Source organism: Petromyzon marinus, chromosome 35 (genome assembly GCF_048934315.1).
Source record: "Petromyzon marinus isolate PM22_M1 ecotype Great Lakes invasive population chromosome 35, UKy_Petmar_22M1.pri1.0, whole genome shotgun sequence".
In the NCBI taxonomy this organism is placed as follows: domain Eukaryota; kingdom Metazoa; phylum Chordata; class Hyperoartia; order Petromyzontiformes; family Petromyzontidae; genus Petromyzon; species Petromyzon marinus.
In genome coordinates, this window is record NC_133701.1 from 11,847,318 (window position 1) to 11,864,252 (window position 16,935).

At 44.3% G+C, this 16,935-nt stretch overlaps 1 protein-coding gene across 8 annotated transcripts in view; it reads left to right on the forward strand.

Annotated features, from left to right (window-relative positions):
* The window catches only part of LOC116948956 (microtubule-associated serine/threonine-protein kinase 3), a 301,721-nt gene that overhangs the window by 22,093 nt on the left and 262,693 nt on the right, over positions 1 to 16,935 (forward strand). For all 8 annotated transcript variants that reach the window (XM_076071928.1, XM_076071930.1, XM_076071926.1 and 5 more), the window contains exon 2: positions 12,129 to 12,285. In XM_076071928.1, coding sequence (XP_075928043.1) covers positions 12,129 to 12,285 — 157 coding nt within the window. The remainder of the gene's footprint in view (positions 1 to 12,128; positions 12,286 to 16,935) is intronic.

The following is a 16,935-nucleotide window of genomic DNA, read 5'->3' on the forward strand; positions in this document are numbered from 1 at the left end:
ATTAACATGCAGGTTGTTTTCCCCGTTTTGGCAAGCACTTTAAATGCTGATTTTTTTTTAAAATGTCCTTTTATGAAGTTTGTTTTGGTGTTATTTGTTTAAGGTTCAACTGGATATGAATATCTGACTTTGGTTCTATGCTTATTAGGGATAGGCATTGAGTTGGGCATGGTGGCACATGCCTGTAATCAAGCGCTTTGGAGGCAAGTGGTTGGTGGATCATGGTAGATTTATGATATTCCCAAATGTGAGTGGTGATGTGGCCAGATCATGGGAGCACAGCAAAGAGAGTTTGTGATTAGATCTGTGCGCACCTTGTTTTTGAACTATTAACTTATATTTTTTATTTCACCAGGTAAGACCCACTTAGCTATTAGCCCACTTATCCACCAAGACTGAAAGTCACAAGACTCATCTTCTTGCTTCTTTCCTATCACTGCTCTACTTGTGTCCATGGTGAGGTTTCTCAGGGTACTCTGGATCCCTATCACGTATGAACAAGTAATTAACCCAACATCTCAACATCAAACCCTCTTGAAAGGAGAGCCTTGAGGCTCAGGAAGGTCTCTGCAGATACATAAAATATATACCTACCAAGCCAATATTGTAGAAAATATTGGCTTTGACCAAATCACCTAGAATGCGCGAGATCGCATCAGATCTCGTAAGCTAAGCTCGATTGAGTCCGGACAGTGCTTGGATGGGCGGTCACCATGCATGATAGGTGTTACCGACTGCAGAACTTCATTGTCCGCAGCAAAGGGCAGACAGAAAAATCTACGATTGTAATGTATTACACTCCCAACTTCTTTGCTCCCTATGTTCATCAACCCATCCTGACCAGTGTGGCGCAGTATCGTGAGTTAACCCCTACAACTTGCGTGGCATGGAGAAGCCCTCGTCCAGAAGTGAAAAACTCAAAACATGTGGTGTACATGATGCTTGGTGCATACTCTGCACATGCTGCACCCGGGTTGGTGATACGGCACAGCGGTAGCACGTTCCCCGCTTATTGCAGATGTCTTTGGTTCAAATCTAGCAGGCCGCCCTGGTCAATTCCACGGGTGTATAAACCATCAATTACTACATGGTGTCTGCTTCACAGGGGACCTGAAAGATCCTGTCATATCATTCGAAGAAGAGTAGCCCCATTGTGTACTGTTGTCTGGGTCCAAATTTGAAGAATTACTTAATTGGGGAAACGCAAAGCAATCATTGCCTCTGAAGGCGAAAACCTGACAGCACCCTCTTGAAAAGGAAATCTGGAGACTCATTGCGGATTTTCTGGATAAAGTACCATGGGTGCCATGGTGGTGAAATGTTAACTACCTCGTCTGGTATACAGGAGGTGTGGGTTCGATCCTGTCCCTGAAGCCTGTATCATTGGAGTTTACATGTTCTTCCTGTGGCCATGTTAATTTTTCTCCGAATCCTCCAGTTTTTCCCTCCACATTTGGAAACATGTGTTTAGCTTATTTGGCTGCAATCAATTTCGACATGTTAAGCCACTTTGTTGTTGAGCTATCATTTGTGGCCAGGTCGCTTCTGAAAAAAGAGCTATACAGCTCAGTGGGTCTTAGCTGGTAACATAAAAATAGTTTAGTAAAAAAAAATAGTTTAATAACATTAACGATGGAGGTCCAGCATGCCCGGTACTGTCATCCTCATGGAATCGTGCGCGGTGTTGCCATTGCGGTGTTCACTGCCACAGTGCGGTGAGCGGAGCGGCCGCTCGCCAGCGCATGCACGGGGGGTCGTTACCGTGATGAAGTGCACTCACAGCACTCCGCGACAGCGCTGGCTGTAATTACATTCACGGCGATTGAACATAATATTTTTTATCATCCAAGCTTCGTACAGTGGGTTTACGAATGAGCCTTTCTGGTGTTTTTTTTTGGTTAATCACACGCTCCCTTCCTCAATCTAGAATGTATGTTTCTTCAATCTACAAGGTCATTTGTGAAGTAATAATTTGCATAAGTGAAAGAAACAAATATCCATCTTTCCATCTGAAAATAAGATGTTTTAATGTATTAGGCTATGGGCGTCCCGAACATTTGTTGTCTGATAACATTTGTTTAAACAGGAAATACAGGGTTATTTCCAATCTTCTGGGTCTCATCAGCAGACAGGCTTGTCTAATTTATTATTGCATTCATATATTTGTTATGACCCATAATACTTTACAGGGAGGCAGAGGGAGTGCGGTGGTCCGGCACGTATTGGTCACAATACTGCTGGTTGTACCGCTTCTTACAAACACTTACAGCCTGATTCATATCTTTCTGGAAAGGCAGCCAATATTTTTGTCGAAAAATGGCCAAATCAAGTGGAAAAGGGCAATGATTTAGCAGTTTTTTTCCACTGTTGGAGGCAGCTCTGTTGGTGGTCTTTCTGTCAAGACATGAACTATGTCACTGTGTTTATTTACATGTGCATGTGTCGTACTACACGATGATGCCATCCCTGTGTTATCCACAAACCCCACCATTCATTTTACAGGCTTACAGGCATGCGTCACTACAGCAAGTTTGTGCTGTTGGCTATTTTTCCACGGTTTGGTAGTTTGATTCCTGCTTCTTCTCGTTCACTGTGGTTGGGAATGATCATAATGTGGCTCTCCCTTTAAAGTGAACTTTAAAATAACCCATGACAAAATTGCCCTGAGCAGCAATGTCATTTGCGCATGGACATCCGCCAGATTACGAAATTTTAATTAAAGAAAAGCTGTGTAAACATTAATAATAACAATGACCCCATGGTTTGCTGGCTGAGAAAAGACGATTCTGTGATGTAACAGAAGGCAACGATTGGCTTACTAATAATGAACGCCTGTTCGTTGTTTTGAAAGGCTTTGCCTTAATGGGCTCACTGTTCCACATATGCATAATTGAATCCGTTGTACTAAAATTGTTGTGTGCGCCAATGCTGCACCTTCTTTGTTAAACGTCTGGCATGCCACAGCAGGGGCGTTTGTTTAGAACATATGCAAAGCGAACGTGTAACTACTTGTTACGACTCCACTGCCACACCCGCCAAGTCCATTTTCACAGAACCAATTCCCGGCCTTTCAACCTTCACAGATCAAACGTTAAAATGTTTACATTTATGTGAGCAAATAAAAAGATTATCATTTTAATTACAATAAACAGTGTGTTGTGAACACTGCCCCTGCCAGATTTAATGGTGCAACCCACCTCAGACACGTCCCACCTGGTCCTTGGGGGAGATGGTATTGCCCAAATCATGAGAACCATCTGCGTGGATCTGGCATCTCTGCCCAGGAAACGTGGTCCGATGTCATCCGATACGCAGCCTGTGTGGTAAAGGTGAGGGAAAATAGACTTCTGTGACTGAGGGTGATTGAGGAGATTCTCAAAGTGGAGAGGAGCTTCCGGTTTTTAATTGAAACACTTTCTGGTCCCAAAAACAACCGGGGGCATTGGCTATTCCTCAGCCTATAGAGGTTGAACAAGTTCTTTATTTCCAAGAAGTTCAAAAGAGACCTTGGTGGTGGTATCCTTGGCCTGGCTGGTGTAGATCTGACGATGCTTATCTTTGATTTCCAGTTTTTCCACTTAACAGTTTGTTTCTTTGCTTCAAAGTATGGGAACTCCTTTTCAGTTCTGGGTTTCCCTTCTCGGGTCTGTTGTCCACCCCACTGATTTCAGCGAATACTCTAATTGCCCTTTTTAGCCTCTCTATGAGTGGACGAATTACATTTTGGTTCGGGCACCCTGAGGTGCCTGGCTCCGGCAAGATATGTCCAAGGTCACGAGGCTGTGTTTGACCACAGGTGTGTCCTCAACTAACACTCAAGCTGCTACATGTCGGCACCATCCAGTGGCCTCCTTTGTCGGGTAATAGTGGCAGCCTTCTCCGGGACTACATTTGTGCATTGTTAAACAGGAACTCGGTCGGGACTGGGCGCCCATTTCAAACCTTTATAAACAGTTTTCCTTTAGAAGCTAGTCCCCTTTTCCTGATGACGACTGCTTGTGTTGCGATCGAAACGTCGTAGTTTTTTGTTATTTTCTTTGAACCTATCTACGTGACTTTACCGAAAGACCCAAAGAATATGAATTCCTGCAGTTACGAAAGCTTTAAGGCACAGTACTGCACTATATTTTGCTGCCCTGCCTTCTGCTGACAGTATCGTCCCACCAGAGCCAATAACACCTGTTATATGCGTGATGGTCCCCATCCAGCACTATACAAGTAATCCATGGGCCGAGATAAAAAATCACTTATTGGTACCACTTGAGGTGGCAAAGTCTAGTAATGATTTTTGTAATCCTCCATGTGTGTGCGACATATTCTGATATCATAACCTTTGCGGAGTGGTAGCTTAGTTGTAGTTACCATGACTTTTATACCCATACCCTATGACAGGCGTCCGGAACGATGAATTGGGCCTTATTACTGAAAAACTACCTAGACCAAAGCCAGTTAGGTCATAAACTGGTTCTTATTGGTTTAAATACACAATGAAAACACAGGATACTAAGGAATACCATAGTGAGGTAAGGAACTACTTGAATATTATAAACATTGACATTCGCATGTATTTTGTCAATGATACATGTAATCCCATATATATCGTTAGTGATGGGTATATGTGAAGGTTACATTATTATTATTATTATCAAGCTCTGTGTGTACTTAGATGGTGTTAACAAGGGTAACCAAGTCCAGAATCACCACACTGTGCATCAATGTATAGGGTGTTTCAAAAATATGGACCCAATTTCAAAGCAGTATATTTCACGATGGCAATATGTTACAATTACACGAAAAGTTACAAATGGTTTAATGAGTTATCAAGTTTTGCTAACCATTTTATAAATGCTCTATGTGCCCTCCACCTGCTGTACGGACAACATCGAGACGATAGTAGAATTCGTCCCAAACGCCCTTGAAAGTCTCTTCTCTTCCACTGAAGTCACCGCTGCCATGATTCTGTTTTTGAGGTCATTCAGATTTGTCGCTAATTGTGGCACAAAACCACCACGGTCTTTGACGTATCCCCACAAGAGAAAGTCGCAGGGTGTGGTGATGTCTGGGGGTGATCTTGGGGGCCAAGAGTGTAGCGCCAAGTCTTGGGGTCCCGTGCCACCTATCCAACGTTGAGGTGGTGTTGTCTTGCGAATTACCGAGGCGAGGGACTGTCTGTGCGCTGGGAGAGGCATCGAGCGGGAATAATTTGAAACGTTATGCCCCGCCCTTTCAAGTAGTTAGAGTTTCATCCATGGGCGGTTCGTGGTTGCAGAGATATAGCGATTTCAAATCGTGTCCATATTTTTCAAACACCCTGCTACCACAGTAATACCATCAGAATCACCACCCTGTGTCACCCATCAAACTGCTCGTCTACAGTGAGGGGAAAAAAAGTATTTGATCCTCTGCTGATTTTGTACGTTTGCCCACTGACAAAGAGATGATCAGTCTATAATTGGAGAGCTCTTTGGTCTTGGCCATGGTGGAGAGTTTGGAATATGATTGATTGATTGCTTCTGTGGACAGGTGTCTTTTATACAGGTAACAAGCTGAGATTAGGAGCACTCCCTTTAAGAGTGTGCTCCTAATCTCAGCTCGTTACCTGTATAAAAGACAGCTGGGAGCCAGAAATCTTTCTGATTGAGAGGGGGTCAAATACTTATTTCCCTCATTAAAATGCAAATTAATTTATAACATTTTTGACATGCGTTTTTCTGGATTTTTTTGTTGTTATTCTGTCTCTCACTGTTCAAATAAACCTACCATTAAAATTATAGACTGATCATCTCTTTGTCAGTGGGCAAACGTACAAAATCAGCAGGGGATCAAATACTGTTTTCCCTCACTGTATATCATCATCTGACTCGCCGAGTTCAAAGTTAGGTTTTGGATCATCCTGCAGTTTTTGGTGACTGCAGGTCTGTAATCTGCACATGTCTGGGCATGTCAGTCCATTTGATTGGCACATGCAGCTTGGCATTTTGCATTAACGCACATACTTGCATGCTAGCAGTTCCAAGACCGCATCTGGTGTGGGTGGGGAACGCATCCAGTAAATGGCCAGCTTGCCATTGTCGTCTGTCCATCCATACTCAGTAGGGCTTGGCACCACAGGGTTAACTTGCAGGACAGCACTTCCAGATTGCTGCCTGATAGTTGGCTCGTTGAACATGCATGAAGAGACAGTCTCTACATGGTGGCAGTTGACGGGACTCGACTTCTTCCCTTTTGGTGCAGAAGAGCTGGTAGCACAGTTCATTCACCTCACCAGTGCTGCTATTCGCAACATACATGCGACAGGCGAACTGCTTAATTTTTTGGAACAGTTCATCACTCACATTCCATGACTATCCCAGTCGACTGAAAGTCTCTTGGCAGGAAGTGTCCTTTCTCACCATCTTCAGGGCATTCAGCTTCCCTCGACCGGCGAATGCACTGACAGTGTCGCAGCCTGCGAAGGCATGTAAGCCAGTTATGCTGTCACAGATGCGGTCTCCAAGTGACCTTGCCAGTTGCTGATATCGACAAACCGTGTGCGGTTCTGTGTCCCATACTTCTGATAGATGGGACAGGTGATGTCCTCCTGGAAGCCAAGACAAAGCACCATGACATGAGTGTCTTCAGCTGTGATAATAACTGCCTTTGAGCTCACATTTGCTGCATGCAATGCATGCAGGAGTAGACGGGTGTCAGCTTCACCATGTGTGGAGTGCAGCTCTGCTACTTCCGCACACTCATGTTCTGTCAACTTGTAGCAGGTTTCCTCACAGGTCATGTACAACACCTTACCATGCAGCATCTCTCTGTATTATAAGAGTTTCCATTCTTCCATCAGAAACTTGATTAGACTGGTCTTATTGGATGGACTGCACAGGAATGTTCTCCACTGCTGAACGTGGTGTCCCCCTGCAAGGTTCTTGTACTGGAGAGTGGTGTCTGCACCCCGGTTCAGTCGTTCAGCATCTTTGTTCGAAGTCTGTCGGTAGACATCAAAAACGACATCAATCCTCTAACTCTGTGCCCCCATGTGGAGGACCTGGGTCAAGGCTGACTGCCACCTGTGCAAAGGTTTTGTTGTTGCCATTCATTTTTGGACCAGGCTCATCCCATCAATGATAGAAGTAGATGGGGTTGGGATGTCTTCTGCAGGAGACGCATTATTTTCAAGCTCTCTGGCAAGTGCAGCCTTGGTTGTTTTTCGTAGGGACCCATCAGCATTTGCCAGTGCCCATGGCAGTGGGCCCAGTGGGTGGGAAAGGACATCCTTCATATTCACCTTCCTGCTTTCAGCCACCAGGATCATGTGGCTGAACAGGGTTCTATCCACCTTCAGAACCACATCCTGTGCTTTCTTTCCATGTGCTGTTTTTGTGTTGATATTGGAGAAAATCCTCAGACTTTGCTTGGTCATCTTGTCGTGGAATTTCACAGATGGTGGGTCCTCAGCTAACCTTGTTTGCTTGAATACCTGGTAGCCCTCTTCTCCTATCTCAAGAGCTTTCAAGAGATCCCTGGTCACATCAGGTGGAGCCATGGTGCCAGTGGAAAGGCTTATCAGATCTGTCTCATCAGGGGACATAGGATTGATCCAATTATTCGCCATAAGGTCAATGAGAGACTGGACATCTGCTTCATCTCTCTTGATCCTTGGACCCTGTAGATCTGGATGGGACAGTTTGGACCTGCCTTGACCTATCAGGTCTCTCAGCTGTCTGAGGTACGTGCTTCTCTATTCAGCTGTTAGGTAATATTTGGTCACGGCTACTGGCTTCAAGCTGAATCCCTTTGTCCCTCCAACTGTCTGGGTGGGTTTTTTCACCATTTCTTCTATAGCTTAGTCAACAGGGATTCAGCCAAAGGGATTGGTGGAGCCCAGTTGAACTGAGGAGCCTCCTTCCATGAATTCCGTGTACACATCTGGGTGTGTGATGGGCAGCTGAGACATATTGGCGTATTAGTATATTCAGCAGTCATACTCAGTTTTCATGTGCACCATGAAGTACAATCAGAAATCATCATTCTGAATTCATTTGTCAGTACTTTGGTTACACATTGACGGTAGCAGAGAGTTACAACCCAAAAGCAAAACTATCATTGATAAAGGGTCAAATCCATCTTAACTAAATGAAGGGGAGGTACTACCGGTGAATATGCAAAAACATGTCCTGTCCTTTTATCATAATTATAAATTACCAGATGAATGAAAATTTACCAGATGAATATACACAAAAATCGAAAAAAAATTGTATTGTGACTTTTCCCCCATTCATTTATGAATATTATGTGTTATCGCATTAAATATGTACATAATTGCATATTATGTAAAACACAATATTGACTTAGTAGATGAATTCAGAACTTTTTGGTTTGTTTTAATGTGATCAAAAACTAATTGGTTGGTAATCTACAGAGGCTTTTGTAAAAATATTGTTCTTTCAGTTAATTATGTTAAAATACACTTGACATGTAAAAAAACAAGATTTTCGCCTATTTTTTATAGATATAATACCACATAAATGAAAATGACAAAATATATTTCAAAAATCCATCTGAACATTTATAGCTATTCCAAGGAGGAAGCAGTGTGTAGAATGATGTGGCTTTACCTATGATGAAACATGAGTTGTCAAACTTGCCATGCAAAATGTCATTTTGAGAAAATCGCAATGCCAGTTCTGGCATTGTGATGCTCATAGCAATGAGATTTGAGAATTCTACACTTGTGTTCTCCCTCTTATTGCCATGACAGCAACGTAAATAGCCATACATGACTAAGCTAGACATCTGCTCCAGAGAATAAGCTTTTAAATGATATGGAATTCAACGCGATGATTTTTCAAAATGCGGAGACAAATTGCGATGAAAGATGCTAAAAAACGCTAATTAAAGACTTCGTTTACTTGGCGAAGTTTGTATAAAATCGTAAAAACTAACTATTTATTAAATAGAAATAGTTTGTTTTTATGATTTTAATGATAAATTATTGCCAATAACAACGTTTTATTATTACCATGCTCACAATTATTTACAAAGTTATTGGTAATAATTGTGTGCATGTTATGAAAAATATAAAATATCTAAAAATTGTCAGACTGAATATTTTTTATTTATTTTTGCCTAATAATCTTAACAGGTACATTAACAATGCATTGAGGGTAAAGTTAGCACTTTAGATATCTTTACTGAACATAAATAATACAGAACCACAAGTACTTGCCTCACCTGCCAGTAAATGATCATGAGCAAACAAGCTGCTAGAAACAGAAAAAAACAGATAGCACCAATTTATTCTAGACTTAACTAAGTCACTGAAACTGAAGAACAAGCGTGATTAAATGCAAGAATATGTATGAAATATATGCCTTGGGGACAAACATCCATTTTGTAAATTATTTATTGTCTTAATTAACAGCAGAGGTGTTGGAATGTTTTATTTGTAACGTCCGGGAAAATAGGCGTGATTGCGATAGGTACAAAAAGAGGCTTCCTGTGAAAAAAATGAAACAGCTGCTCATTCGGAAAGGTTATCACGTTTTATTTTACTTCTGTTGGTGTCACAAATAAAATGGCACCATTGAAGTTTTGCCACATTGGGTGGTCCCGATATCTGGTCTGGCCCAAGGACTAAAGCTTCGACCCTGCTAATCGGGTGCATTCTGAATGATTCTGTCAAGGGACTGTTCGTGTAGCTCATGGGTAATAGGGTCTGTCTGTAGGGATTTGGCGGAAGTTGCTGTGACGCCTACAGAAAATGCGATTTTACGCGGGAACATATGAAAAGCTACTATGAACAATCATCCTGCGGCCAATGTTGCATGGATAACTGCATTTTAAGTGCCACGTAGCGAGCTCTGAAAAGACGGTGGTTAGCACAGCGAGTGCTCGCTTTAAGTTGAATGGACTTTGTGTGGACAAACACAGGCCCATCTGCTCTTCCAAGCATCGCTCACATGTGTCAAGAGACGGGTATGAAGCAAAAAAAGGGGGGGGGGAGCATAAAGGAAGAAAATAAATAATTTATTTGACGAAAACCTTGAATAACATTTCCCTTTTATTCAACTTCACATCATGGCCAGCGCACAAGACTCATCACTGTGGCCCAAGGGGCTCTTATTTCTTGAGTGAGAACACGAAGCCAGCCGGCGCTGGCTTCGTGTTCCAGCACAGGCACGATACTGCCTTTTAGTTTTGCGCAGCCATGTCCTGATTAAACCAGTTTCTCTAGACGGCCTCGGTCACAGTAACAAATATAACTTTCATCTAAAATTGTGGGAGATGGCTACTGCTTGGGGAGACCTACATCCAGCAGTGGATTTATCATGGCTAATGTTGAATGAAGAGGCTTTTGAAATTATGTTCATTAAAATGTGTCTATATATACGCCTCTATATAAGGAACGAAACAGTTAGACTTCTCCACAAATCTGGCTGTCGCCTGATGAAGCTAGTTGTAATTACTGGCGAAACGTCGTACTCAGTTTGTAAATGTTGTGGCTTGGCTCCCCAACACACCGGTGTGCTGTACTAGTGACGAATTGGCCACGTTCTGCTTACGTGACAAACCCTTACTAGTTGGCTGTGTCAGGTGGTGGCGGGTTTTAAAGACACATTTATATATTGACGCTATGTAACCCCCAAAAAAAACCTGAATTATGGACCTTTGTCTTTGTTATATATATGGATGCCCGGAGTGGGAATAAAAATGTAAACTCCATGAAACCCAGCTTGGTGGCCGAGCGCACTCGCTCTTGAGCTGCCCGACCACCGCTGGCTGCACAGAGCACCCAGAGTGCAGGTGGCGGGCGTCGAGCTCTGTACAGTTGATATTCCCTGCCTCTGGGATGAACTCGGTAAACAGGATGCGTGTCTATGGTCGATACACTTAACTCATTATGATCACGGTGGGAAGTGTTTCCTGACTTGGCTTACATTATATTGCTGTTCCCCCACCCCTCCCCCCCCCCAAAAAAAAGTAAAATTGACCACACCAGACAGCAAGTCCAACGCGAATTCAATTAGACCAGAACAAACGTGGACCGGCTTTGGCTATGAATGAAATCCTTTGTGAGATGAGAGCGTGCACTCCAGACGGTGTTGTTTTTTTATATGCTATGTATTGACTCATCCTGTATTTTCCCAATCTGCAGATCAGATGTCAATATTATTAGGGTCGCAACTACACATTGTGGTGACTCCATTGTAAAAACACCACGAACAATGGCAGCAGACATCGTTACCCATTCATAAAAGTTACACTTTCTGGAGGAAACTTCCTCTCAAAATGTTTTGCCTTAATGTGTATCTCCTTTCAGTTTGTGAACTGACAAGTTAACACTTTTGTTGTTGTACAGGAAAGCTTGACTGAGTTATCAATGATCCTTAAGGAAGGTTTTTTTTTTCCTGGAATGTTTGTCCAATTCCATTGTAAATGTTTTGTGTTTGAAAGGAATAACGGAGTACCTTGAGAAAATCTATACTTGCTATTAGAAAAACGTCCTCTATGGGTAATTCAATGGCCATTGTGGTTATCGCGAACACTGCTTTCTAACAGAAGCATATTATCAGAGGTTGATGTGTTGGGCAGTGGCCAAGAAGAAAAATAATTTTGACTTGACTTTTTATCTTAATATCGTAACCTTGATGCCTATTTTTAAAAAATGATTTTGAAAGCAGTGCATTAAACTGAATTTGATGAAAATTCGACAACTCTCTGTCTCTCACCATTTTTGCCGACCCCTTCCCTTTCTACACATTTTTGTTTTATCATACAGCCATCATACAATGTGGAATGGGGCTAAAGACAGAGAGTATATCGTCTGCTTCATTGTTTGCAGTCACATGGGCGTTGACCCACGACGAGTGAGGAGCATCTCACGATTAAACGGGTCAATATGTAAATAATTCTTTGCACGTTCTTTCCCGAGCACATCCGCAACCCAAATATTCTCCCAATGGATAATCAAGAGCAGAGTTAACCAGATAATCAAGAGTAGCGTTAACAGTACTTATCACTGCTTTGTCTTTGGAGTTACGTGTGCGTCACTGCGACCCGTCTACTCGCTTGCTACAACTGCCTGTGTTGGCCCCCTTCCCTCTCACCCCTGCCGCTGGTCCGTGGCTTCCCTCCCGCAGTCTCTCGAACAGCCCCAGGCCTCAGGGCGGCGTCCATCGGTGCTGTTCCGTAAGTCGAGCATCCCGGACCTGTCGGGGAAGGCGCACAAGTTCCAGCGGCAGCTCAGCGAGGAGGACTCACGGGCTCGGCGCGGCAGCCTCGGGACAGCGCTGGCAGGTTCGCATCATTCGCACGTTCCACTTGCCTGTCACACCATGGTGGCGAGATGTTAACTAGCTTGCCTGGTATACAGGAGGTCGTGGTTTTTGATCCTGACCCTAAAACCTGTATGTTTGGAGTTTGCATGTTCTTCCCGTGGACGCGTGGAATTTTTCTCCGGGTCCTTTGGTTTTTCCCTGCACATTTAGAAACATGCGTTGACAGTATTTGGCTCATATCAATTTATACATGATAAGTCACTTTTGAGAGCTATTCTTTATGGCCAGGTCACTTCTGACAACTATAGCTCAGTGGGACTTATGTGGTAAATTCTAGTTTTGTTTTTACTCAAAAATTACAGTTGATAAACTACTCTAAGAAAATGACACTGCCACACACTCAAAGCAGGACCTACTTCAGATGTATCCTTTATACTCTGAGATGTGCCTGGGTAAGGAATAACGTTCTAATGAATATAATAGAAACATTTAATATTTGATCGCGCTTTCTAAATTCACTGCTGCAAGGCCTCTGTTTTGTTGGTCATGGGGGTTGTTTTGACCATTCAGTCTGGAAAAAACAACCTCTTATCTCCTCGTGGTGCCGGACGGCAACGCTGTGGTGGGCAGTGTCATGGGGGGAGGGGCCAATTTAGATTAGCCCTTCCCCCTCATGGCGTTTGTAACCACCACAGCGGCCAAATGGGGGTTCTGGATGGGTGTGAGGGGCTGGTAACCTCTCCACCTTCAATTAACTACCACCAAACTACGATTTTTAAAAATTATTAAGCTTGTGCCAGACGCCCCGGGGGGGACAGCCGTCTATGACGTCTCCTGGCCAAACCCCATTTGGCGGAGCCAGGAGACTGCATCCTTACCCTTGGGGCTTCTCTAGAAACAACAAAAAACCACTACGGATGGCCACGTGGAATGTTCGAACGCTCACTGAGGAGATGCTGCCACTCCTCTGTTGGGAGCTGGACCGGTACCGCCTGGATCTCTGGTATTCAGGAGGTCCAGTGGACCGGCTCTGGCTCCTGCCACCATGAGGGGTGGACAGTCCTCTACTCGGGGCAGGAGACTGCCAAACAACAGGGAGTGGCTCTTCTGAACAAAAGAATGAAGGGGGTATGGGAGCGTGGCGGTGAGGTGTGGGAAGCTGTAAGCCCCAGGCTACTTTGGGCTCGCCTTCCCATCAACCAGAGGCAAGCAGTGGTGGTTCTGGTTACTTATGCCCCCACCGAAGACGAACATCCATGGAGGGATGCAGGCAAGGCCGATGAGTCAGATGCCTTCTATGACCTGTCACAGGTGCTGGTTAAATTGGCCCCTTGGGATAGAGTCATCTTGTTGGGTGACTTCAATGCCCGAGTTGGTCATGAGGCTAACACCTGGTCTGGAGTGATTGGAAGGCATGGGCCACATCCGCATCATTAACAACGGCAGGAGGCTGCTAGATTTTTGTGCAGCCCATGGGCTTGTAATTACCAACTTGCTATTCCGGCATCGGCGCATCCACACGACATCATGGATGCATGCCGGGTCCAAGCAAGAACATCTGGTTGACTACATAGTGATGGAACAGCGGATGTGGGCCCATGTCCTTGACACCAGGACCTACTGTGGAGCTGATTTGTCCACTGACCATCGACTTGTCATCTGTAAGATGCGCCTGCCATTCTTCCACTCTGGTGGTGGGTGTACACCCAGGACCCCATTCAAACTCATAGTGGCATGATCTCAGCTAGCTGATGAAAGTTGCAAGCGAGAATTTCATCATCGCTTGCGGCTGGGATTGGCAACGTCGGAGCCATTCCCTGTTCACCTTGGGGTGCGCACAGGGATATCCTGTGGCTCCCACATTATTTAACATCTATTTCAACACGTAGTTCATGAATCCTTCAAAAGCTGTACTGGAGAAATTTCCATCTGGTACAGATACAATGGGAGGCTGATTGGTGACCAGGTGCGGTCAAGGGATGGCTTCCTATTGCTCAACCATGTTATGTATGTCGATGATCTAGTAATTGCTGCTCACTTAGAGGAGTTGGAGGCCCTGCTTCTGAACCTGGAGCTTGCCACGAAGAGATGTGGCCTTACCATCAGCCCCACCAAAACTAAGCACCTGCTTGGGTATTTTTTACCATCGGACACTCCACCCACACAACTCCCAATTGGTGATAGGGCAGTTGTGGAGAGAGTGGAGAGTTTCCCATACCTAGGCAGTGTGCTCATGACCTGCTCCAGTTTTACAGCAGAGGTCTCACCCTGAATCAGTTGAGCGGCATTATCTTTTCATCAGTTGCGTAACGCTGTGTCGAAGCTACCTGGTCTGTCGCTCCGCACGAAGCTTTGGGTCTTCTCGGCCACGGTCATTCCCTCTCTTCTCTACGCTTGCGAAACGTGGACCCCCCTAATGGAACATCTTTGCTGGTTAGAAACATTTAGGCTGGCCTGCCTACGATCCATCCTGGGTTTAACCAGGCTGGATTGTGTGAGGAGCTCACAAATCCTTGAAAGATCTGGAAACAGTCCCATCGGTGAGCTCCTCCGGCAGGCAAGTCTAGAGAAGAGATGGAGTGATGTGGTACAGGAGGATGTGGAGCTGAGTGGACTTGCCGATGACTGGTACCAGCGGTTTCAAGATCGGCCTCTGTGGAGGAGGCTCGTGAAGGATGCTACTGGGCAGTTGGAGGCAGTCGCCCTCCAACAACAACGGAGGGCGGAGGAGCAATGCTCACAACAACGAGCGGAGCGCCGGGTGGCTAAAGCACAGCAAGTTCGCACAGGAGGGGGCACAGCTGGTGCATCAGCCAGTCATCTCAGTCAGTCGACCCGTGGCACCTGGGTCTGCCATGTGACCTCCTGCCAGCGGACGTTGGACACTTCAACAACATGCACATAGCCTGGCACAAGTGTCATGGGGACGTCACCACCACTTTGTGGCGAATGGCGGTTGATGTTTAACCATACTTCACCACACTGGTCTTTCAGATCATATATCACTTGTCATTGATCTTACCCGTGGCTGGGAATAGAACTTGGTTCGCTGGGATCATAGTGCAGTTCGCTAACCACTGCACTACTGCTCCCCGCCCCCTTATATGTACAGTGCATATTAGCAGTGAATCCCTGTGCACTGAGTACTGGATGTGGCTGGTAAGCAGTGTGGAAGAGCGCCTAATTCATGATCGAAAGGGTTCAAAAGTTAAAATTCCCATCTGGTGTCAATGCAGCTCATCCCCGTCAGGTTGATGAAGTGAGTACTGCTTTGTGGGAAGTCAAACAAAGGCCATCTTATGAACTAGAGTGACACCCATTGTGGAACCTTTCCATTTAAATGTTCATATGTAAATTTGTAGTTTCATTTCATTTTAAAATATATATTATTGATTCAGTGGCAATGGGCGTACATACCAATTCAATACTCGCTTGATTGCGGAGGAACTCTGAATCTTGACCAGTGCCCGATCTTCAGCTCAAATAAGCACAACAGTGAACCCTTTCCGCTTGGGTAGACCCAGAAGCATTGCTATACAGCAGAAGCCTGCTCTTCAGAATCTAAATCTCAGCATCAGAATCTTTATTTAGACTGGAGAAATCCAATCGGCTAGGGTAGACTGAGAAGCATTGCCATACAGCGGAAACGTGCACTTCAGAATCAGAATCTCAGATTCAGAATCTTGATTCAGACTGGAGGAATCTGATAAGCTATGAAGCTCTTTTTTCACAAATGAGTCAGTATTTCTATCGCTGCATTGCAGAGTTGTTAACCCTCCACTCGGTGGGTGGTTCCTCCTCCTCTGCTGTACATACTGACTCAAACACCTTCCTTCTTATCCGTAATTTCAACAGCATTGGTTCAACACACGCTAACTTTAGACTGGTTTCGACATTCATTTTCTCATCAGCAGTCAGGCTGGCTTGAATCAATGCTGGTGAACTGGAAGATTTGTATTGATTTAGGTTTTATTTATTTCAGCAGGAAGGGCCGAATGAGATGTTAGGATCTTTCATGGACATCCTGCGACGGTACAGATGTTATACTGTACAGATCTTGGTGACAATCATGGTTTCATAGGTTGGGTCATAGGTCATCAAATCAAAACGGCTGGGTCCCTCTCAGATATGGGTTCTATTTTGATGGAAAACTATATAATGCACACCACATAATACTCATTAGCCTTGTAGGGTAGAATACAAGTAACACAATAAATAAGCAAAAACGAGTATATATCGGCAAGGGGCACTTATGGGAAATGTCTTGTGCTTTCTGAAGACATCTGTCCTTTCTGAGTAAACATTTTTCCCATTTAGTTCTGTTGTGTGTTGCAGCAATGAGTTTTGGCCATCAATGAATGCTGGAATTCCACCAAACATTCCACAACATTTAGCTGGATTGGCAAGGTTTGTCGAGAGTTTTGCAATGTCTACTCTTTCAGCTGGAGCGTTTTAGTTTTCAGACTCGCGCTACATTGATATGTCCCAGAGAGGAACCATTCAAAATTTCACATCTAAATTCCATCCTGAGATAAAAAAAAATCTGTCTGTGTTTCATGGTGATGTTGGCACTATGCATGTAAACATCGGACATGTGTGCTCAGTAGTACAAATGACAATTGCCAAAACGTATGACCTACCTGGTGTACTAGGCACGCTGCCAAATATA